General features: G+C 35.4%; 1 protein-coding gene across 1 annotated transcript in view; it reads left to right on the top strand.

Annotated features, from left to right (window-relative positions):
• The window catches only part of LOC103922219 (uncharacterized protein KIAA0825-like), a 161387-nt gene that overhangs the window by 3409 nt on the left and 132700 nt on the right, over window positions 1-25278 (top strand). Inside the window, exons 2-3 of the mRNA XM_009330316.1 lie at window positions 14103-14213; window positions 19386-19525. Of these exons, the coding sequence (XP_009328591.1) occupies window positions 14103-14213; window positions 19386-19525 (251 nt within the window). The remainder of the gene's footprint in view (window positions 1-14102; window positions 14214-19385; window positions 19526-25278) is intronic.

Below are 25278 nucleotides of genomic sequence, written 5' to 3'. Positions count from 1 at the left end.
CTCTTAAGTCATGCAGATCCTGCTGAGCTCAGAAAACAAGAGTAGCTTGGAGCCAGGCACCAGAAGACCTTGCCAGTCATCAAGAGCAGGCTGTGGTATGAGCTCCTCCTCTCTCAATGGGAACACGCTCTTGCACTTGTGTGAGTCAGGAGGTCACAGCCCTTGCTGCGTTTTCAGTGGGATCCACTGCTGTGAACACCCTCATGACCTTGCTTCTTTAAGGGGAAGCTGCACTTGGCTCTCTGCTTCTGCTTGTCTCTTGAGTAGCCTAGCTTTTGAATCTGGTTTAGGTCAGGACCATCACTACCCTTTCCCCTTTGTCCTCTGCTTTTGACTATTACATGAAACTATAAAAGGTTCAGTCCTCATCTGTAAATCCTGAATGCAATTTCATAAAGGAAAAAAATACATTCCCTTGTGCTATTTCCCCACAAAATAAGCAAAACATTGCCTGTCCTTTGGTTTTGTGTGCATGAGTAGGGGAGAAGGAAGAGGAAGAAACCTTTCTTTCCTCATTCTTGTATTGCATGCTTAATTACAAACTAAGTGGCAATCCTACACTTCAGGGATCACATGAAGTTACTCTCTTCTTTCTCCCCAATAATATAGGACATTCAAGTGGTATTAGAAAGAATATGTGATAGCCTTCCTTTCCATTCCCCACTAATGACATATTGACTAATAAAACTGCTTGACTTACTTGATGTATAAGTCATCCAGAAAGAAGACAAAACCACTGAAAGACAAGGGAAGGGAGGAGGGGGCAGGGGACAGTGTCTGTGTTTGATTACACAGAGCTGCAGTTTCCATATCCATTTATTTGTTTGTTGTACAATGGTAACATCTGAGGAGAACAAGATTGGTAGCAAATGGTTATGACATTCTATAAAAGAATTTTCTACATTGCTAAAATAAGAATAATGTATTTTTAAATATTTTTGGACTTTCATAACCTATTTCAATACCTGCTCATCCATCCTCCCTCTGACGTACACCTAATCCAATAGCGGTAACTCAAATTAAAAGAAAAGCCAAAAGACCAATTATGACTGGAGGGTAGACACAGAGATCATAATCACTGTGAGATCGTGGAAAGTTTTTAGTATCTTTTGGGAAAGTTAAGCAGAGATTTTGTGAGATACAAGTAGCGAATCTGTGGTAATGTGAGATCTGAGCTGAGCTCTAAGAGCACAGTTCCCATTCAGCACTCAGAGTCTAAGCTGCCAGGGAGTGAAATTCTCTGGGTTCATGATCTCGCTGGTAGAGTGCACTGAACACCCACTGTGCCACTGGGCCAGCTCTCCAGATTACGTTTTCAAAAGGAGCTTTTAGTGTAGCAGACATCTGCTGTAGCTTTGGGAACTTATGTTTTCTAATAGTCAAAGAATAAAGAATTGTCTGTTCAAAGATAATATTGAGTGGCTTATATAATAAAGCGCAGCTGCTTGTTTCCTGATATATAAGCTAAATAAAAGCTCACATCTGTTTGTGTTATACGAAGCCTGCAAAAATAGCAGATGTTTACCAGTAGAATTGTCTAGAAATGGCAACAAATAGAAAAACAGGTCAGAAAAGGGGAATGAATCTCATTTAAATCTTCAGTGAAACTGTTGCTTCTGCAGTGGAGGTACGATGTTAGAAATGGGGTGTTATTCGATTTACTGCTTTAAATTAAATAAAGCAGAGAAAATGAAGCAATTTGTGTTCATCATTACATAGTTAAAAAGTAAAACTCACCAACATTCAGTTACTTAAAAAAATAAATACCCTAGATTAGAAAGTCAATTTAGATTTATATTTCTGGTTGTTAAGTCTGCATGGTTTTTGAGAATTTTTTAATTTATTTTTGTAAATTAAAGATCTGACCAAAATAAATTAGCTTGCATTAGGCATTGAAACTAGTTATTTTTTACCTGGTAAATTTATTCTGTAACAGTTGAAATGTTTTTGCAAAGAAAGGGAAATGTTAGTAAAATGTCTGTAAGGTAGGGTTAGGGATTTATTTCTGGGTAAGTTCTACTGGAATGTACCTCAAAAGTAGTCATAGTAATATATCTAAGAAACCCAGATGTATAGAAATGTATTAATGTTTGAGTTATGCAAAGTTATTAAGTTATGTTATGAGTTATGAAGTAAACTTGTACTGTCTTATGATGATGTTTCAGTATATCATGCAATAATACTGTAATTTTATTTCATATAAGAAAAATAGGAAGTTATTTTAATATGTCCATTATTCTATTATATCCGTTTTTGGTCAATATAATACAACCCTATTTTACCTGTGTGGAAACACTTGTCAAGTGCTTTATTGCTCAAAATAACAGAGTGATTTTTTTTGGTTTGCCTGTTGAAATATGCTTAAAACAGTTATAAGATGTCCATGGTTCTATGTACAAAGAAAATTAGGCGTATAATTTTCTTCCGAAACTTATCTGTTTCAGAAGAAAACATTTTTCTCTTCTGCATTAGTGAAACTTGAAAATTTGGGTGTCTTAATGATTTGGTTTTCTCTTTTTTTTCTAAATGAGATTTTAGAGATGCCTATGCCAATCATAAATTTAATGACTAGAGCAGTGGTCACAAGTTTGGTGCTTTTGTTCTTTGTAATAATTTACCACATTTTCATATAAAATAGACTTCAAATATTATGGCAGAGAAATACTGAATAATGACAAGTTCCAATAATCTGCTAATGTGGTGTGTTTAAAAAGAAGCCAGATTATTTTGGCTTATTATTATTAGAGAATGCCTATCAAACTCTTACAGTGCTTTAAAAATCATGGGGTTGTTTTATATTTCTGATATAAAATGTCAACAAATTCTTAAAATATTTCTCAACTCCCTTGGAATGTGGGAAGTGAAGATTCAAGTCTTTGTTCTGATACAGGTTCATCATAATGCTATTTTCTGAATAGGTATTAGTTGAAACATTTAAATGTGAGTTGACCTAGGTACTTCTTAGAGGCATTATGAATTAACCACTGTGATTTTAACTCCTCTGTATTTATCTCTGTGTCTTATTGGGGTGGTTCTGTACAGACAATGAAATATTAATACCAATGCTGATTCCTTCGCAGAAAATATTTAGTTTCAATGAGTTACCATTATAAGATGAAAAAAAATCTTAAAAAATTCTGGACATCTCTTATTATCAGTTTAATTGTTCAGTTTTTATTTTTTTCTGCTCTTACTGCATATCCATTATATATAACCAAAATTTCATAATCATGGTTATGTGTGGCAATTATGAATCTGGGGAAATATATATGCTTAAGTAATTTAAATAATTATTTTCTTTTGAGGACAAAGAAACTGTTATATTAAATTCATCTGACTATTCTAGTGAGTACAGAATACTGTATATGTTTTTAGACTAGACTTATAACACTATGAGTTTTGAGAATAGGTTAATTAAGGATATAAGAGGTCAAATGCTGTGGTTTGGTTTTGTGGCAGAACTCTAGTTTTGTAACTGAAATGGAACATGTGTTTCCTTGCTAATAAAGATGTTTCACATCTTGTCGAGGACCATTTTTTGGTCATCATGTGCCTGAAACTCTTCAGCTATTTCCTTTCAGATTGAATTAATTAGACTTACAGGAACTAAATTGACATTTTGGAAGGTGTGTTTTTATTATTTAATGTGTGGTGGTTTTGATAGGGGGAAAGATGCTCATTCTCTGTCCAGATGTGGCATTACTTCTGCTGTGCTCTTCATCATGATCTATGGACTATTCTACCTCCCAAGACAGCCCAGGAGATTCTTACAGATGTATTGGAGCAATCTTTGGCTATGCTGTCCTCCAGATATTGTCAGGCCTGCCCCAGTTACAGGAGAACACCACAAATCAGGTAATGGTTGTATATTTAATGCATACTTTAATGGATAAAATAAGTAAATCTTAGTTTTCTGTTATGCACTGCTTTGATTCAAATTTAAATGTTAATGAACACAGCAGAGGGGATAGACACAATTTATGTATTTTGATGTTCATTTTAGTTCAATATGTTTTGTATATTTAAGTATATTTGGCAGTCATACTAAACCGGGCAGAATCAAAGACCTCTTTTGAACTTGCGGTGAAATTGTTCCATAAACTGCTTGACTGGTTTGAAAGCCTCATGATGAACAGTGCATTGAGGAGTAGTGGCGCAACCAAAAATGTGGGCAGAATTGGCAGTATCAGGATTAGAAATCAAGCCATTGATTCATGAAGAAAACTCCATGTGTTCTAATAAAATTTGGGTTTTCTTCAGACTTTTCGAGTGAAAGAGCTACGAGGTCACATCACAAGGTTTGCCAGAATGAAGCCAGTGGTGCAGAAGGAGAGAGGAGGAAGAGGCTGTTCCTTCTCCTCTCATTTTAGGAAATCTGAAGCTGGAAGTTCTTCTTGTTGGGATTCTTATGTTTTGCCAGAGAGGAGGGTCTCTTTAAGAAATACTAAAGCAGGTGTCTCCAGGTAGACGCTTACCCTACCTCTGTCCTTTCCCTTTCTTATCCAATGTCTTGTTTGACTGAAGAAATTGGTTTATTTCTCATCCTGCCCCTTTGCTATATATCTTTCCTGTATGAATATGTTCCTCTTTTTAGATTTTGAAAGTGATATAGTCCATGGTGGCCATGCGAGTTAAAAATTTAAGAGCTTGTCATTTGTAGGAGATAAGAGACAGCAGAGATATGTTCTGTGTGAGCTAAGAGTTACGTGCTGTCATCGTAAGTTTTATTATGAAAAGGAACAGTGTCATGGAAGCTTAAGTAACTTGCACAAGTTCACATTCTTGGAATAGGTGGGAAAAAAACAAAGTTTTATTCTATGTATCAAAATACCTATTTGCATGCTCTATTCCTGCACTAATTTACCATGATTAGGCCCTTCTATATCTTTAGGTACAGAGAGGTTTCCTGGAAACTTTCCTGGAAATTTCCTGGGAAAAAAAATACCCTGAAATATGAAGAATATGTATTGATACAGTATTTCTTAAATGTAGTATTAGTCAATTCTATACAAATTTGCTCTAAAAGTACTGAACAAGAAAGAACTTTTTACATTGTTGTTTTGTAGAGAAGCTATTGTATTTAATAAGGTGATTCTTGAATTTCTCACTAAGTGAATTAAATTATCCAGTCATGCACAAATGAAAAAAACAATTTTTAATTAATATAATTGAATATATTTTTATCACAGAGGTTTTACTTTTCTTTTTTTAATAATACTGTACTTTGGGGGGGATCTTTTCTCCCAGTGATACTTGAAATTTTAGAGATCTGATCTGTAATACAGACAAATGTCTGTTCATGTGCGTTTGCCTAGATCTTCCAAAAATGAGATGATCCTTAAAAACGCAGATGATCACATATGCCTCCATTGGCTTTTAGGTACTTAGGTACTTTTTTCAGTCCAACTTAATGCCTGCCATATATTTTTTGTTATCCATCTGTTTCCCATCTGTTGTATGTCAGCATAGTTTTGTGAGATTATGTTGTTGTAGTCTGGGTGCTTGCTATTGTTTAGGCCAATGACCCATGATGCTCTGCCAGCCAATATCAAGAGGCAAGAGATTACTGACTCAGAAACGTTCCACATCATAATATGTTGCCTGGCAGTTAAAGTTTTGCAAATTGAAGATTTAGTTCACTTGTCATTACTTTTTTGCTCCAGCAGGATTTGAAAATAGTATGTACAGTCTAATTATACTTTATCATGAAGAAAATTAAATTTAATTTTATTTAGTTGTGGAGGTAAGTTATTCCTGTCTAGTGGCACTGTCCTTTTTCTCCTTTCCTGGAGAAAATTTCCATATTTTTTAAGTCTTCTTTTGACTAGTTTCAGTAACAACTTTTCTGTGGAAGCACTGAATTTTTACAGTATAGTGGATTCAGAATTCCTACACCACTTATGGAAGATGAAATTTGAAGTCCATGCTATGATTTAGGTATTTTATGTTGTCAGAGGAAAGCTCTATTTAACTGAAATTTACCACTATCCTGATGTCCTAAGTAATGTTATTTTCACTTTTTTTTCCCTACAGAATTGATATTGCAGCAATTTTGATGTCCATTGCAGATATGCTCTGGTCAGTTTGCAGCTCTGTACAGGAGTTTCTGAATCCACATGAAGACACAAATCTCAAGGTCTATAAAATACATAGCCACTGCAATAGTCTGCTCTCTGTGCTGGCTATTTTAACTTCACCACTGAAGAATTTGTATAAGTGAGTATGAAAGAAACATTCAGTCTGAGATAAAATTGGTTCTTGAGCTTACATGGATAGATCTACAAGGTGAATAATTATGTTCAAATACAAATGAAATGCATAGTGTTGACACATCTTGATAAACTTTGACTATTTCTCGATTTGGTCTTGAAATTATCTTTATGGTCTTACCTAAAGCCCAATTATATCTGCTGGGATTTTATTAGCTTTGGATCAAACTCCAATACTGCACATTTTTTTGTCTGGTGATAACATAGACCATAGTGAATGCCTGGTTTGATTTCTTCCGTAACACAAACAGAATTTCATTAATAATTACTGTCCCAAATTTGCAATTTATTTTTCAGTTAGGACACATTTTGTTAGAAACACATTCTTATCAGTCTAAAAACATTTACTACTATTGTACCAAAGCCCTTGGTAAGGTTTTCAAGGACTTGTCACTCATACAATTGAAAAAATTTCATCTTCTTACTAGTTCAGATTTATCTACCTTCAGCTTCCAGGTAAATTAGAATGTTCTGCTGTTATCCTGTAATAATTCTATAAGTACTGGAATTTAAAGATTACTTACTGAAATGATCATCTGGTTACATGACCAGTATGCTTCAACAAATATTGAACGTATTTTAAAAGAGAAAGAGTATAGAATGCCCATCTTTATAAAGTCATGTCTTCACAAGTCACATCTGTGAACAAAAGGACACATTACTTGCACTGAAATTGGGTCTGAGTCTTTCATTGCTTTTTCATGCTAAAAATTCTGCTGTAAATTTGGTGTAAGAGACAATACAAAGTGAGATCACAAATTAAAAAAAAAAAAAACACAACAAACCCCAAAACTAAGAAAGCCAAATCCTATTCAACTGGCTTTTATTTTATTATTCTAGGTAATACTAGTGATACAAAGAAGAGGGTAGAGACCTCCTGCATTTAAGCTTCTTTAACTGAATATTTTTTGTCATGTGTGGCCTCATTTTAATGTTTGTGGGCTCTGAGGGACGTGCAAAAGTGGATTGTAACTGGATGTTTGATCTTATACAATGCAGGCTCATGAAAAAATAGCAGTTAAGAAGGTGACTCATGAACAGATTAGGTAGTCCTGCTGTGGCAATAGTAATGGAGGCAGGAATGGACATTGCGGTAGCTGTAACTGCTTCTGCTGTCAGTTCTGACATTTCACCCTTCCTTTATGAAAGCCCTTAGAATGATGGACCAAAAGAAATATGTAGTATAGTCTGTTCCTTTTAGCTATTCTAGTCTCCTCCACTAATCCATGTTGTTTACAGATTTATCTTGCCTGGAATGATAAAAAATGTGTGCTAACTTGAGAACTCACTGAGTTTCAGAACAAAGTGCCAATGGAGAGAGCGAGGCAGCATATTTTGTATTTTATGTAAAATGCTACAGATTAACAACTTGGTCATATAGGTTTCATATTTAGGCATATAAATTTCAGTATCCTATTTGCTTTTCTAGAGATCAAAAACTTGACGTGCAGGATGTAGTAGCTCTTTTAATTTACTACAAAGTACTCTGCAAATCATAACCAAAATCTGGCAGCTTTGTTTAAGAATACAAAAAATGTCATATTTTGTTACATAGTTATGAAAATAATACTAACACTAAAAAACTTTGCTAGAGAGATGATGCATGTTTTTGTGTAAGTAAAAAGAGATATTTTTTATGAACTGTGTATTCAGAACTTTTATTTTCAAAACCTGTGAGACTCCGTTATCAAAACAGTTCTTTTATATTGTATGTTTCATTACAGCCAATATGTGTCAGGTAACGTAACCCGGTGTCCAGAATACAAAAAAAGCAGATTTACCAGGGTAGCTTCTTGAATGACTATATCCAGTTGGAAACACTGAATTTTATGTTGAATTCTTAGGTCCATTATTTACTGAGTTGTGCATAATTCATCATGTTAAGAATCTATCAATAACAAATTTAGAAGTTATGCATGATTTTAAAGGAATACTAATCCTTCATCAGTTCTCTTTACAATTACAGCTGTATAATCAAAATTTCCATCTGTTAGCTTGGCTCTATATCTTTCAAAACTTTGGTAAAATTAGCTGGAAGTGAAATAAAGATTTTTCTTTTAAATCTATCATGCTCTCTTTTGATACTAGAAGATTTCCCTGCAGGGGCTAGGTTTAAATTAATCTTTAGACTGCTCAGGAAAGTTTTGTGTAATCAGAAAAGCAGTGATGACAGAACATTGTTTTCCAGGAGTTGTCTAATAATAGGGCTGGCTCCTTTCCAACTTACTAGAGATGCTGTATTAACTGTTGCTTCCAGGGAATTGAAATTATTCAAGATCCTTTATTACATTGTTGAAATGCAACAAAATAGTAGGGGTGCTGAAAAATCAGTAATATCCTTAACTTCAAATAAAGTGATTCTGGCATGTGCTTTCTTCTTCCTAATTTTGTGATCAAATGTTGTGCATTCTGCTATCACTTAGAGTTTCGTTTCTGTATGACAAGGCTACTTAGACCCAGTCCTAAATTCACCTATGAATCTTGGGTCATCAGTTTTTAATACTCATTTTTCTGTGCTTCGTTTTCGTCCCCTCTTCTCTGGCCTTCCTGAAGTAACTTTAGCATAATAGAAATGTTGGTTGGAAAGGACTGCTGGGGGTGATCTAGTCCAACCTCCTGCTTAAAGGAGGACAATCACCAAGAGTAGTCAGACACGACTGTGTTAGCTGACCCATGTAAACCTCCAGGAACCAAGATTTTGCAACCTCTCTGGGAAGCCTGTTCCACAGCACTGCCTTAGTGCAAAGTATTGCCTAATATCAAGTGTCAACCTTCAAAGCTGCTGGCTGTGGCTTGCTGTATCGCACCAGCCCCCAGTGAGAAAGTTTGTCAGTGTTGTCTTTGTAATTACTCTTTGGGTAGTTGTAGGCTGCCATTAGATGACTTGACCCTTTAGCCACCTCTTCACCAGAGTAAAGGAGCCTAGATCCCTCAACCTCTTGGCATAGATGATGCAGTCTCGTCCTTTCCGGTTTCCTCACATCCTCCTTGAGCTGTAGGCCCAACACGTGGACAAAATATTCTGGGTAAGGCTTAACTGTTGCCAAGTAGATGAAGTGAATCACTATCTTTAGTTTGCTTGCCATACTCCTCCTAATGCAGCCCAGTGTGTGGTTTGCATTGTTTCTAGTGAGAATACACTGTTGCCTCATATGAAACACCCTACTGGCCATAAATCCCAGGCTTGGGGTTGGGTAGGGTTGGTACTCGGTCAGTCAGTTCACAGCCTAGGTTATTATAATTCTGTTGCTGGAGCAAAAAGTTGCACTTTACCTCAGTGAACTTTGTGAGTTTCTGTTGGCCCAGTCATCCATGACTTAGCACTCTAGTTTATTGTGTTAACTATTGTGCCCGCTTCCCCCTGTTTAGTGTCACCTGCAAATGTCCTGAATGTGTGTTCTGTCTGTCCACTTTTGTCCAGGTTATTCAGGAAACTGTTGAACAACAGCAGTCTTCAGACTATGCTCCCAAAACTACCCGGTGTTGCTATTTTCTTGCTGCAGGCCCAAACCTCTGAAAAAAGAGGATTTTCACCCCTCAGAATTTCCAGTCGTCATAGTCTTACTCACTGACAAGGTTGTTGTCAGTTACTCAGTTCAAGTAGCTGGGTTTTGTGCAGTGGATCTAACAGTTTCAATGTTGCTTGTGGATTTCATAGGAGTATCCAATGCTGTTCTTCATTCATTATTTTTTACAAAATGAAATTATCCAGGAGAAGTAGGCTGGCCATGTGCAGTACAAGAGACCCATTTATGACTTCAGAGTAGAGACTGTCTTCTGCACCAGGTTGAGGGTGCTCAAGTTGGAGCAGATCTATTCTTGTGCTTTTTTCTGTATTCCTTACTGAGCAGGAGTTGACAATCTTTCTGTTAGGGAAGATCATAAAGAGTAAGGTGGATACACCTTTTTGTGATTTCATACTATCAATTATTATATCTTACTTTCTCAACAAGAAATCAGGTGAATGACTTGAATGCTGAGAGAAGAATTTAGAGATTCTATTTGTAAAATTGCTGTCTATTGGGTAAAAATATCTGTCATTCAATTTTAAAAATGGCAAATATTTCTCTTAATTTTAATATATGAGTTATACTTCATGAAGTTGCTTTTTAGTCATGTTTATTCCTTATACAGAGATAAATCCTTCGAAGTCTACAAGGAAATACCATTAGGATGCATCTTGTTGGCATCTCATTTTTTCACACCTGCACTGAGGCTTACGAGATCAATTCTCACCTTGTCATACTCTACTGAAGAATAAAACTACTGTAACTTGGAATCTTGCTGTGGTATTAAGTACTTTCACAGATGCTGTCCACTGCTTTGAGACTATAGGCAGCTGCTTTAACGTAACTTGTAGTCAAAACAAATTTCCTACTAGCTATTATTATACTTCTGTCAGAAGAGTAGTTGAATTAAACTGTTTGGCACAGAGTTGGGTTTTCCTGGCAAGAATTACATAGCCAGCAGTGGACAGTGAGAAATGCTGGCACCAGAATTATTGTATTATCATTAGACACTTGATTTTTTATAGTATTTGAAGTTATTCTAATATTTAAACAATCTTTAAAGCCTTCAGATTATCTCCATCTCAGTTTAAAAATGTGTATAGAGGTTTTGTTATAAGCCTCAGAGTTCAAAAGTCTGCCCTGTGCTTGTCCTTAGGAGACAGCTAAGAAACCATACTTAACAAGCTGCTTTAGCCCAGAAGTCTCTCAAACAGCTCAAACACTATCCAACACTAGACAAGATGTGTTGGATATTAGATTACTACCCAAACACTATCTATCATGCTTTCTTGTAGGAATTTGGCTCTATGTTTTGCTATATTAAGAAAAATATTTCAGAGTATGAGAGACAATAAGATTTTTTTCTTTAATTTTCTCACAATGCTGAAATTACTGTCTTTAAAATAATTATTTTCTAGTTTAAGCTCTCTCTTTATCTATATTACAGTTTCAGCTTTATTTTTAATCTTCAGGTTTTCATGAATTCACAAAGAGCACAAATTCACTGTCTGCTAATCCTTATGCTCAGATATTGCATACTTAAGATCATTTTGAAGTCTGTAGTAAATTCTTCCTACTAATATTGTTTGATTAGTAAAATTAGTTTTCAAATAAATCACCCTATCTTTTGGAGAAGTTCAGAAGCTATACACCTGTCTTTCTTGTTGAACAAGTGTAATTCTCTCTCTTCTTTCATCTGGGGTCTTATAGGCAGACAGTGACCTTATAGACACTTCTATATTACTTATACACTATACACTTCTAAATTACTTATATGCAGCTGTGAAAAAGTTAAAAAGTAATTTTAAATAATTAAATGACAAAACACAAATACCGTGTTTTGATGACAAAATACAAATGCCGTGGTGACAAAGTACCCTGTAAGAAAGAGGTGATTTTACCTTTTAGGTTAGGAGTTCCTGAAGGCTCTGTTGCAATGGGTTTCCATTCTGTCTCCAGTTTTAAGTGTTTAGATCCGCTTTCACTGTTTCCATGTCCTGGCAGTGGCTTTTTTTATGTCTTGTGAAAAGATTAACTCCATTCACTCGGTGAATGGAGTTCAATCCAGTTGGCGGCCGGTCACGAGCGGTGTTCCCCAGGGCTCAGTATTGGGGCCAGTTCTGTTTAATATCTTTATCAATGATCTGGACGAGGGGATCGAGTGCACCCTCAGTAAGTTTGCAGACAACACCAAGTTGGGCGGCAGTGTTGATCTGCTTGAGGGTAGGAAGGCTCTGCAGAGGGACCTGGACAGGCTGGATCGATGGGCCCAGGCCAACTGTATGAGATTCAACAAGGCCAAGTGCCGGGTCCTGCACTTGGGTCACAACAACCCCATGCAGCGCTACAGGCTTGGGGAAGAGTGGCTGGAAAGCTGCCTGGCGGAAAAGGACCTGGGGGTGCTGGTCGACAGCCGGCTGAACATGAGCCGGCAGTGTGCCCAGGCGGCCAAGAAGGCCAATGGCGTCCTGGCCTGTATCAGAAATAGTGTGGCCAGCAGGAGTAGGGAAGTGATCGTGCCCCTGTACTCGGCGCTGGTGAGGCCGCACCTCGAATACTGTGTTCAGTTTTGGGCCCCTCACTACAAGAAGGATGTTGAGATGTTGGAGCATGTCCAGAGAAGGGCAACGAGGCTGGTGAGGGGTCTGGAGAACAAGTCTGCTGAGGAGCGGCTGAGGGAACTGGGGTTGTTCAGCCTGGAGAAAAGGAGGCTGAGGGGAGACCTCATTGCTCTCTACAACTCCCTGAAAGGAGGCTGTAGCGAGGTGGGGGTCGGTCTCTTCTCCCAAGTAACTGGCGAAAGGACGAGAGGAAATGGCCTCAAGTTGCGCCAGGGGAGGTTTAGATTGGATGTGAGGAAAAATTTCTTTCCTGAAAGAGTGGTTAAACATTGGAACAGGCTGCCCAGGGAAGTGGTTGAGTCCCCATCCCTGGAAGTATTTAAAAGACGGGTAGATGAGGCGCTTAGGGACATGGTTTAGTGGGCATGGTGGTGTTGGGTTGACGGTTGGACTCGATGATCTTGGAGGTCTCTTCCAACCTTAATGATTCTATGATTCTATGATTCTCTTGTCCTGAGAAAGTCCTCGTATCTTTTCCTGAGGTATTTTTAAATGTCCCTCTACTTTTACTGCAATAGAAAGAGTACTGACTCAAAAGTGGAAATGACATTGAATCACTCTAGAAAGTAAAGTAAATATACCATAAATGAGTTCTGTAGAAATGGTGTTTTTAAAGGTAGTTACCTTCTTTATGTAACTTAGAAAATCCCAACCATGATACATAAAGAAACAAGCTTCGGAGAAGGAAAGTTATTAAGATGAAAAATTCACAGCCAAGAAAATTGAAAAGTAAGGTGCAAAAGAAGTGATAATTGATTATGGTTAATGGAGGATGGATGTAACAGACTATATCCTCTCTGTTGGAATTGTATTCCATGTAAATGAGAGTAAAAAGGGAAGAGGCCAAGGGGCATCCATTCCTATTAAACATTATTGCATCCTAGTGGTTGCTACAGAATTGTACAAATACTAATACATTTATTATTATTTACTATTAAATAAAAGTGAAAGCTAAATATTAAATTCTATAATCCTGTTCTTATAATTATATATATTTATAATCATATAATATCATTAATTAATGAAAACAGTTAATTTTTAGTATCAGAGGATTGGACACATTTGATTTTTGCCTCTCACATCTTTTGGGTAAGAGAAGTAATGCAGAAATGACATAAAACTAGCTTATCTAATTCTTCACCAGTCCTTATATTTGAAAACAGCGTTTTTTTTCAACCAGTATTCTATTTCTCACAAGCCAGTGAAGGTCCAAAGCTTCTGGTTCAAATTTTTGTCCAGTTTAATCCAAAGTCTGTACGTACTTGCATCTTATTCAAAAGAGAACCATTATAATTTCAGAAGATATTTTACTTATGATTATGATAAAAGGATTGGTAATATGATGCATGTATTATGCAGAAAGAAAAGAGCTATAGAAATGAATGACTGAAGAGCAATTTGCTTATTCAATGCATTTTCAAACATAGTTTGAAAACATGCTATATAGGAGTAAAAATATGAAGAAAATTGCTTTAACAGTACTAACAGTGCTAGATACCAAGTTTCAAAGAGTGAAAGTAAGATATAGAATGACATTTTTAACAGTATATAAGATAAATAAATTTGCAATTATGTGTATGCATACATATATTAGTACTATTTATCTTAAGGGATTTTCTGTCTCATTTGTATATATTTAGTACTAGTGATCCGAAGGGATTTTCAGTCTTCCATGTAATTCAGAAGTATTTGGTTTTTTTCAGGACATTTTTAAACAATTGTGATGAACACCTTCCTCAAGATTTTTCAAAAGTCTTTTATCATCCATTACACTGGTTATTTTGCATACCATCATCCTGTTCTTCCTTACTGAAGTGAGTATCAAAAGTTGATTGTTGTAAAAGAATCACCAGATAGTCAATATTAATCAAATGCTGTTACAGCATTTTGAAAAGAGTATATCTGAATAAAAGTCAAATTAATATTCCGATTAAAAAAAACATAGAAACTTTTTTTTTAATTCATTGCAGATTTCCTTAATCTTTAAACTTTAAGAGTCTGTAAGAAAGGTCATGCTGAAAGCAGTGCGCTGTGTAGCTTTTTGCTAGTATATTCATTATGTTTGATATTTGAATTATCTGTAAGGTTTTCTTGCTTTAATTAAAGAGTATATAACTCTTGACAATAATGTAGTTCAGCACAGTTGCTGTTTTGAAAGACTTATAATTAAAGGGGAGATAAAGAATGTATGCCTCTGTTTATGACTGCTGGTTAAAAAAAAGGGTTGATATATAAATAACTCATTGAAAAATATGGTGCTTGATCGTAGTTGATTTTTGGGGAGATTACTGCATGATTAGAGGCAAAAGCTTAATTTCTTTTTCTGTGTCACTGCATATAATGACAAGTTACATATGAGACATATGCTACCAGCTGTGCTGTCATTCCCTTTCTAATTTTGAACCTGAAGCACTCCCACACCAGTGCAGATCCTTTCCTAACCCCTTCACCTCCTCCTCCTCTTCAAAAGTTATTTCCTGAGAGATTTTCACTCTCCGTTTTCATGAAAAGCTGCTTTTGTGAGTTGTTATTGTTTTCTGAGAAAGTATTTTTGTATTTTGGAGGAATACGTTATCATATGAGTGGTGACCTGTGGTGACCTATTGAAGACCAATGTGCTGTGGATTTATTACCTCTTACCTTGGACACACAGTATCTTGTACCTTGTACATCACAGTATCTTCCCTGTGATTTTGGCCCACACTACACAAAACATGCTGATTTCTCTCCATAGCCTTCATGCCTAACTATACGTCAGCAGTACTGTTATCTCCTTCCCTGGTGCCTCTGATACCTGCCGAACCAGAGGCAAAAGCTGCTGTGACTGAGTCAAAGTTGTATGGTGGGCTAACCAAAATGCCAAACAGAGTGAATAACTGTTGAATACAGAATGTGTCCTCTTCTCTGCTTGAAATAGTAATTTAAGTTTTTCTAAAGCTTGAAATATCATATGTTTTTACCTCTCAATCGACCTTCAAGGAAATTTGTCAGTGGCTTTATAAGTTATGCGTGGGTGGAGAGAAAGGAGAGGAGAAGGGGGGATATAGGAGAGGGAATGACTGCATGATCACTTCAAGAGGGATCTACTCTATTTCTGGGAAAATTTATGCATCATTAAGGACTCATTGTAGAAAAGACGATAAGCTTTTTGATGCCCTAACCCAAGGCCAGTACTCAAAATTTAAATTATACTGTGAATTACGAGTTTTGGAAGATGACTTCACAAGCATGAGTACCCTCCACTGTGTAAAAGTATGTAAAGGAAATTCTGGCACCATTTCAGCCTGACATAATTCTCTTTTTTGAGGTGGATTTAAGATTTTACAGATGCTATTTAGGACAGATTTGTCTTGAATAAGTAGCAGAAAACTATTCCAGAGCTATCCAGCATTTACATATTTTCTCTGGATAAAAGGTGAGAAAATATACATTTTCTTGACTACCAAATGGGAAAATGAGGAGTCCAAAAGAAAGCACACTTCTCAGAAGATATAGTTAGTGTACATGTGTGAGGACGGTCCATATATATAAAGCCATGTGTACTGTCCTGGCGATAATGGGTGAACTATGTTGGTAAAATATTTAATGTTTTCTTTTAACAACACACCTTTCAGCTGCTCAGCAAAAACAGTGAAAGACCCTGAGTGTAATGAAGGAGTTTGAGGGACATATTCTGAGGTGTTCTAATTTTGTTACACTGTGTATTTATGTCATGGAAGATTTTCTTTCTTGAAATATTGCATTTAGAGTGTTAACAAGACACATTATGTTTAAGTATTGCAGAAAACTATTTTTTAGAGCATCATAATTCTTCCTGGATTGTTTTATGGTGTTACTTCTTACATCTAATAAAAATATATATTCACTGTCCATAACAAAATAGGAAGCGCAGGCCATTGTACACCTCCCAGCTGTGGCCACCTAATTTTTAACTGAAGACTCTAACCTGGCATAAATGTACCTATTAAGTATTTGCTCTTCCTAAGCCTGATATTTCAAGAGAAAGTTTTGCTAGTTCCTGAAATGATTTTGTTTACAATTTCGCTATTTATTTTTCATGCCTAAAAATGGCTACAGTCTGTTTTCTTCTATCTATTTGACTTCAACGTCTTTGTCAATGTTATTAACATGAATTAGTGTTAATGTGTATTTGCCTTATAAAATCTTGAACTTATCATTTGAGGTTTTCTTTTTTTCTGTCTTGGATACTAACCAAAATAACATAGTTGGTTATCAAACTAAATAATTACTGATAATTTATATTACAGTTCCTTTAGTGGTAATTGTGATTCATTCTTTGCTTCATTTGGGGTTTATAATCATACCATTTGCAAATCAGAGTTCTGTTTTTTTTCTTTTACCATACAAAACTGAACATTTATATGTGTGATATTTATATGTACTTCACCTTTTGTCACTTTTTATGAGGCTAGTCTTATTTTCACTAGTACTGAGCTACAAGGATGGGAGAACATATGCCTCTCCATATGCACGTTACAAAACTTCTCAGTGCATTTATTGGTGCTAGCTTCATGGCTGTAGGGAATGTCTGCTATATTTTATTTTTCCTCCAAGTGAGTCACACCATTGTACGTTTCAATTTGCAAGAGGCTTAAAGAGCCAAGAACTGGTGTATATTACAACACGATAACTTCCCATCTGGTCAATGACAGACAAGTTTTATTTCAACTCAAATATTCTAAAAATGGCATTTATTTCTAAAGTAATTTAAAATATTATCCTTCATAAATCTAATTGACCAAACTTGTTCCTTTCCTTATAGTTCAAAGGCAATGAGTGACCTTATTAGATATGATAATGTGGCATTCAAGTGAGAAACAAAACGAAACTGGCCCATATATTTTAACTGAATTAGTGAAGTGTTGAGTTTGCTCTCAGCCACAGCACTAATTCTAGTGTGAATATAGTAATTGTTTTACTTTCAACATTAATTACTAGCTACAAATTAGTTCTTAACATGTGTTAGAGTTTATATATATAAAACTAATCTTGAATATACAGAAATTAAGATAATACTATTAAGAATGAAGAGCCCTAAAGTTGAAAATTTGAATGCAATACATGTTTTAAATATGGAAAAATTATTTTGGCTGCAAGTTCTATCAAGATTTAAATGTATATATTTTTGATAAATATGATTAGAATCCAGTATGTGCTTATATGCAAAAATACAATTGTCGAGCCAGTGCTACGTTATCAGCAATTATATATAATGTACCAGATGAAAATCACAAAAGCTGTACATAAGTTTTCATGGCACGTACGTTGCTTATCAAGTCATAGGTATTTGCTTTACTGTTAAAATCTCAAAGGCTGAGGTGTATAAAATCCTCCTTTACTAAAATGACTTTTACAGTATTAACTGTGAGGTTTTGACATAATAGTGTGATGTAAAGGTCCTGCTGGGAAATGGGGTTATGGAAGCTTGGTATCCTTAGGTTACTTCAAGGTTGCCCTGCAAGATATGTGGCATACTGCTTTTCTGGTAATGGAAACTTGTATACATATGAGGGACTAAACTAAAGGAGTATATCAACTGGCATTTTCATTTCCAGGCGCTGTAGGTTTGTATCAGGTATATTGTCTATACAGCAACCTTGACTGAACAGCAAAGTTTTTGTGCAGTCATCTCTGTTTTTTCTCATGTATGCATACAAGCAGAGTTGGGTGGTGGCACACTTGGCTGAGTCAGATGGTCATAGAAGTGTCCAACGTAAATGAGAAGTTCCTCTCCGTTAGAACAGCCACATGAACCCATTTTAGTTCTGTCCTGATAGTTGTGTGTAAATGGCACATGAAGTATATGTGCAGAGGCATATAAATCCTTCTCTAGTCTGACAGGATAATGTAGCTCCTGATGAAGAAGGCTTGAACTGATGCTGAAGGTGGTGTGTGTGTGTACTGGCAGGTAATGTTTATGCCTGGATAGTTAATGCATCAGTGCATATGTAGTTTTTACACTGGTGCATGTAAAATTTATGTGCATAAAAGCTTACATATGAGGTGCATAAACTTTCAATGTTAGCGACTATTGTTGTATAAACTTATAGCCAAAATGAATAAATACAATGGCTAAACATCCATTGAAATTTAATTTTAAAACCTTCAAAAGAATGAAAAATTAGGCTTTAAGAAAAATTTTTCTTCTTGAAAATTTTTCTTCTTAAACATTTTTCAAGAAGAAGAAAATAGTACAATAATACAATGGGTGATAAACATCTTGCAGGACAGGATTTTAATTTTTTAATTTTTTTATTTAATTGCTCCAATGTGAGTTCAACGGTTGGTGTTGGGTCATTGGCTGAGTTCAGAGGAAGCCCTGGAATATTTTTGTTTGGAAACCTAAACTTTTGCAGAACATGGAAACCACAAACAGAAAACAAACTGCAGTCTCCATAAAAGCGAATGAATTTGTACTACGCTTTCTCACTTCTCCCTGCTGGCAAAGCAGTTACCCAACCAGTCTAATATTTCAGGTGGATTTTTCAGGATGTGTAATAATTGGTCAACCTAGTGTGGAATCTTGCAGCCCCTTTGAGCATTCTCTCTGTTTTTTAATTAAAAGCCTCATATACTTCATCAAGGACACTTCAGAGCTCTTACTAAACAATCAATGTAATAGTGAACTAAAGAATAATAGCCTTAAATATATTCAAGCACCAAAAAAAATCCTTTTTGCCTGGTAGAACAAGGCAAACATGGTTCCATGAAAGAGATAAGTGAGGTTGCTTTGTATCAGTTATAACTTTGGCAGACTACCAAATGTTAATTTGCTTTTAGCTAGTTGAGATTAAATGTAATTCCTTCCCTGAGCTGCCTTAAAGTAAGCAAGCATGAAAGCATTTTCAGAGTAATCTGGGAGGAATTGACATTTGAGGGAGTTAGCATTACATCTGCACGTTAAGGATATTAATTTCATAGATAAATTAACTACATTATTCTGTCTTTATCTTACATTTTGAAAGGACTCCATCAGCCAGAGAAATGGCAGCCCAGGGTCAGCTGAAACTGCTCTTATCCCAGCCATACTGTAATTTGAACTTGCTTTTGGAAACATTGCTACACCATGATTGTCTCTTAGTGAAAATTTTACTGAGAAGTTCAAGTAAGTATTTATACTGTCAATCCTTATAAGAACATCAGTCAGAAACACAAATTCATTTTTAACTACTTAAATACCGAAGGAAGGCTATCAGCCATCTTTGGGGGTATCAGTAGCCATTCAGTTGTCAGAAGGACACTTCTTTAATAGGTAAAAGAAAGAAAAAATCATCGCTTTTTTAATGAGAATGTTTTGCAGTCAATCTGAGTATTCATAGTTTCAAAGCAGACTACAGTTTGATAAAATAGGCTGCTATCGTAAATGCAAAGGAGTCAAAATTAATTTAAACTTTACAGAGCTTTGATACACAACTGCTTTACACAGATTTTTAAAAGTGTGGTTTAGTAGTCTGAAAGATCACTTTCAAAATTATGTTTCAACAGTGAAAAGCTTCTTAGAGGTTTTGTTTAAGTTATTATACGTTTGGCGCTGTAGGCATTCTAGAAGTACATTTACATGCTTCCTCATGTTAATACTCTGATTAATACCGTTATGAAAGTAGAACAAATAAAAGAATGGTTCTACAAGGTTTTCTTTTCATTCTGCTCATATTGTGTTTGAAGCAACTGACTTTATCACATCTTTCCTTTTAATAGCTTTCGGATCAAATGATCAGATTGTTGAAAAGCTAATGGTATAATCACCTGTTTGACATAATTTTGCGGTAATAGTGAATGAGTGTCTCAGTTTCTATATTTCTTTAGCAAAAGAATTCTCCCTATTTAGCAAAAAAACTATTAGGTCCACATAATAGTAGATATAACGTAATTTAGTTCTGTCATTTTAAAGTGGTCTAACATTTGTCAAGGGTACAACATTGCTTCCACTTCTGTCATGCATTTTACTGAGAGCTGCACTGCATCCACTTGCCTATTCAAGTACCTGTCATCTTTTACAAAGACTGAGAAATGTTTGATCAGGATCATATTCTCACCCTAGTGTTATCCAGTATTGAATTTTACTAGCTGCTTAAATTATCACAGGTATTAAGTGACAGAATGTATTAATCTATTGACTGACCAACCTCTTGATCTTCAGGGAAATAAATATATGCTACTTTGAATTAGAAAATGTGCTATTTACACGGACTTTATTAATGTAATTACAATATTGGTATGAATAAACTTTCAGTTTAGATAAAGTTGAAACCTGCGATGATCAATATCTTCTAAATTAATTTCAATAGGGTTAATTATCGAATGATAAAATGATTGTATTCTTTATTCCTTCTCCTATATATCAGCTTTCTGATGCTATATAAGCTAAAACTTTTTTATTATGTGAGCTGTTATGTATTAGTACAAGGAAATTTGGACTAATAAGCTATACTAGTACTACTTAGTACTAGCAATGACAGTTTTGGATTCTTCTGTTCAGTAGGATAAAAGGCTTACAGAATTATGTCCTCATCAACAGGAAGATTTTGGAATGTGTAATATTATGCATGAAAACAGATAAGAAGCTAAGTATACCATAATTTTTGAGTGATTTGCCCTAGTGATAACAAAACTCCCTGGTATTTAACTAGATGGTAAGAATTTTTTGAATAGGAAAAACCTTCTCACATTTTACTTTATTTTACACTGTCTTTCCTTTTCCCTTTAAAAACCAGGCCAGAAGGCAAAAATTCTGTAAAAAGAGGTGCTTATAGGTAGATGTTTTTAGGTAATATTAACATTTTTTTGTATTGTAGCAATACTTTGGGATACTTACAGTAGGTGTCACACAAGCACATTAAATTTAATTGCACTCCCATTGTTCTCATATGGTTGTACCATGGTGAGGGTCAGAAATAATGTATATTCCCCGTCATAGTAGGGAGTACTGTTGGGACTGGCAAAATTGTCTCAGTAGAAAGAGTATTTTGGGGGAATGCATGTATGCATGATTTAGTGTTGCTAAATATTATAAGAAGGTTATCGTATTTGTTGAAGCTATTGAAACTCCATGTATGTAACTATAAGCTATCTGGACAGGAAGGTGACAAGATGTGGACTTTTGTCATCTTTTGTGCAATATGATATATGAAAGTAAAACGCCCCTCAAATATGAAGTTATCACGTCAAAAATACTAAAGGCAATAAATCAGGATACCCAAAACTCTCCAGTGAGTATGGCCACTGGGTAAAATACACCTTTGAAAAAATAGTTGAAAAATTGGATTTGCATATTGGACCTCTATAACTTAAACTACAAGTCTAAATAACCCAGATGTATTGAATTACAGTTAATTACAGTGTAATATAATCCCAGAGTTGTTTTCTATAGATCCAACATTCAGAAAATTTCTTCTAAGACAAGTTCTTGAGTGAGTGAAGTGTCTAGGGCCTTCGCTGTGCCTTTGCGGAGAGAAATAATGAAGGTAGCTGGTACTGTGTTAATTTTCTGACAAAACTGTTTTGCAATTTTCTTGCCAGAATTTTTTACCAGAATTGCTTTATCACCCATGGATATGAAACAGAAATGTATTATTTTGACAAGCAACAAATAATAGAGGAATAAAGAAAGTGGTTCTTGCATAATATGGGTTATTGAATCCAGCAGATGCTGATACGAAAACAGGAAGGGTGAAAGTGAACTCTGAGAATTTCTGCTAGACTTGCTATAAATGCACAGCATGCCAGCAGAAGAGGCTGTGACTTCTCATTTGAGAGTCTTTATTTCCAGGAACCAGGAGTTAGTCTTTGTGTAATAAAGCAAAAAGCAATAGCTTTATTGAATTACTGGCCCAACACGAGATTAATACCAATATACCAGTCAACAGACACCTCACCATTTACCAATAGCAGATAAGAAAGAGATCACTGAGAAATCGTCAACAAGGCACATTCGAGACCTTCAATAAGTCCTTGGGCCTCATACATACTTTTGTTTAAGAAGAAGAGATAGTAGCACCAAGTTAATGATGTACAATAGAAAAAGCAATGTATTCCTTTTTTAAAAAAACTTATTCATTACAATGAATACATGAGACTCCAGTTGTTACAGAGATTTAATTTCATTTTCTACACATAACTTTAAAGTGAATACTAGCATGTGGAGATAAACTGGAAGAAAACTGCTTTCACAGCAGGACAAGGCCATTGGCAGTTTCACCTAGTGTTTTTGGCTTGCACTATGCATATTTGAGAGACTAATGGAAAAGGGTATTGTGTAGCCTGTACAGTTAAACGTAGATGATATCCTGGTCCCCACTAAAACTTTGACATAAGAACTGATAGTAACATTTGCAAATATTCTGTGATAAGTTTAAGGCTGCAAATCTGAAATTGGACCCAAAGAAATGTGATTTGCTTCAAAAAGAGAGAATTTACCTTGGACACATAAGCATGGTGGGGAAGAGAGGATTTCCACTGAGAAAATAAAACTCTGTGGTGCAGTATCAGCCAACTCCCTAGACACTAATAGATATGAAGAGTTTTCTAAGGCTGTGCTTTTATAAACCCATTTCTAGCAAGCGAAATGACTTGAAAATATATTTGTAGAATGGAAAGATTTTTTTTTTCCCCACTCCAATTCTTTGCTCCTTGTGAAGCAGCTCTTTAACTGCCACAATGTATAATGTGGCATTTTAAGGTAAAATTTAAGCACTAATTAAATTTTAATTAAACTTAAATTAATTAGATTTTAGGCATTTAAAGGTAAATAGCACTGATTTTTTCTAAGTTACCCTAAAAGAACAGTGAAAGGTGGTAACTTTACCAACTGACCTCACTAAGGAATCAGACTGAACTTTTAGTGACAGTAGTGAGTTATTGCAAAAGAAAATGTACATTCCTTAAATAAATTACCATCTCCATTAAAATCCTGGCATTGGCTAAATCTGTATAACAATTTAAAACATTTATTTCAACTACTTGAAGGCCATTATTTTTGTACTTCCTTGTAATAACTCCTTGGATTTAATAATCCTGAGACACAGTCTACCAAGCAACTGGAAGAACTAGCAACTGTGCTAGTCCCATGGTTCAACCACACACAATTTTGGGCAACTATAGTCTTGCAGGTTTTTTGACAAAACTTGGGGGTTAATCTGCAACACTGTCTTCATTAGGAGAGCACAAGTGAGTCTCTTAGAGGAATGTATATGCTTGTGCAGAGATAGCTCTCTCCTACAGATATTTGTGGATCATCCAGGATGAGGCTTGTGAGTACAGATTCCAGAACACCTGAAAGTTTTCTTAGCTTCTTCATGATACCAAACTATGTCATGGTAGCCTAACAACAAAAGATTAGAAAATTATTTTAAAAGTGGCATCTCCTCAAAATATCTATCTGACCAGTAAACTTACTGGATACGGTAAAATGGTAGAAGGGTTTAGTGACATGATGTACTTCTAGCTGGAAGATCAATAGAAAAGGGACCTTAATCAGATATCCTATTCCTTTTGATGACTTTTCAGTGATAAGCTAAAGAAAACAGTAAACAGATTTCATGGAGTTCCTGAAATATTGAATAGGAATTTCCATTTGGACTGTAATAGAGCCCTTCTGAAAATCACATACCTTGTCTTGACAAAGTGTGAAGATAGTCTCTGTGATACATCTGTGGTAGTCTCTGTGACTGTGATATATGGTCATAAGCTTTTCAAAGACCTAGTCATTTCTGGTAGGAACTTCTTGCTACAGTAGAGCTCTAGACTGAATACGTTTTAAGAGGGTAACCTGTTCGGTATCGATCCCAATACATGGACAAAGGAGGTAATGTTACCAGGGGACTAAATTCAATATTGGGTCATCAAATTTTGGCTATCAGAGTGCCACAATTTCAGCATACTATCCCATAAAATCAGTGCTGGAGGTATTCTGATAGTAATGATTTTTTTCTATTTGACACAGGTAAGATAGATTTCGCAGAAGCCATTAACCCAGAGATTCATTAATGGAAGCTTCTTCTCAGATAGTTGAAAATAAAATGTTTAGGGAGAAAAAATTCTAAAGGGAGTGGAATGAGAGTAAAATACTATGGGATTGGTGACGTATAAATGTGTAGGCACAGAAGTAGTTTGCTGATATGTTAATAATTTATGGGCAGATGATACAAAGTTTGTTAACTTTTTGTCTTTTATTGAGCTTTTTAGTTGTCACAAATTTAGGATCCATTGGATTCATAGGTAGCAGCTGATAATGGGGATATTATTATTTGGGTTTTACTAAATTGAAATAGGTAGGATTAAGATCTGCATTTCATTCAGGATAGAAGTAATACGATCTAAAATTTCTTTTTGTAATTAAAAACTAAAATAATAGACTTTCTGCCAAAATGCAGTCATATTCCAAGTCACAATAGATTCTAGCTGTCAAGACTGACTGGAGAATGATTGCATTGGAGAGGAGCAACTCTATGAGAGACAAGTAAAATGATCTACCAGAACGGATACAGAAAAAGAATAGAAAAAATGCCAGCGACAGAAGAAGCACTGAGAATATAGTGCAAAGAAGCAAGTAGTGCAGAGTGCCTGCTGAAGGATTTGGTTCTATAAACAAATAATATATATCCTTTTTGCATTCTTTATATCCTCATCAGCTGCTGTGATTTAAACTATAAAGAAAGAAGTTTTATGCTTTTGCAAATAAAAGAAGTGTATCAGAAGTAAGTTGCTCCATCTTCAGTTTCTCTTCCTAAATGAAACAGCATGTATAAATTTGAATTTTGACTACCTCTTTTGGTCAAAGAAGACAGCATAACTGTTTATAGCTTGTCTGTCTTGTAAGGATTCACTAGGGAAGGAGAAGTCTAGAGTCAATAACAGAAG

The sequence above is a fragment of the Pygoscelis adeliae genome, unplaced genomic scaffold, assembly GCF_000699105.1.
Source record: "Pygoscelis adeliae isolate BGI_AS28 unplaced genomic scaffold, ASM69910v1 Scaffold178, whole genome shotgun sequence".
Classification (NCBI taxonomy): Eukaryota; Metazoa; Chordata; class Aves; order Sphenisciformes; family Spheniscidae; genus Pygoscelis; species Pygoscelis adeliae.
Note: the sequence above shows the minus strand (reverse complement) of the source record. Positions and strands in the feature narration are given on the sequence as shown.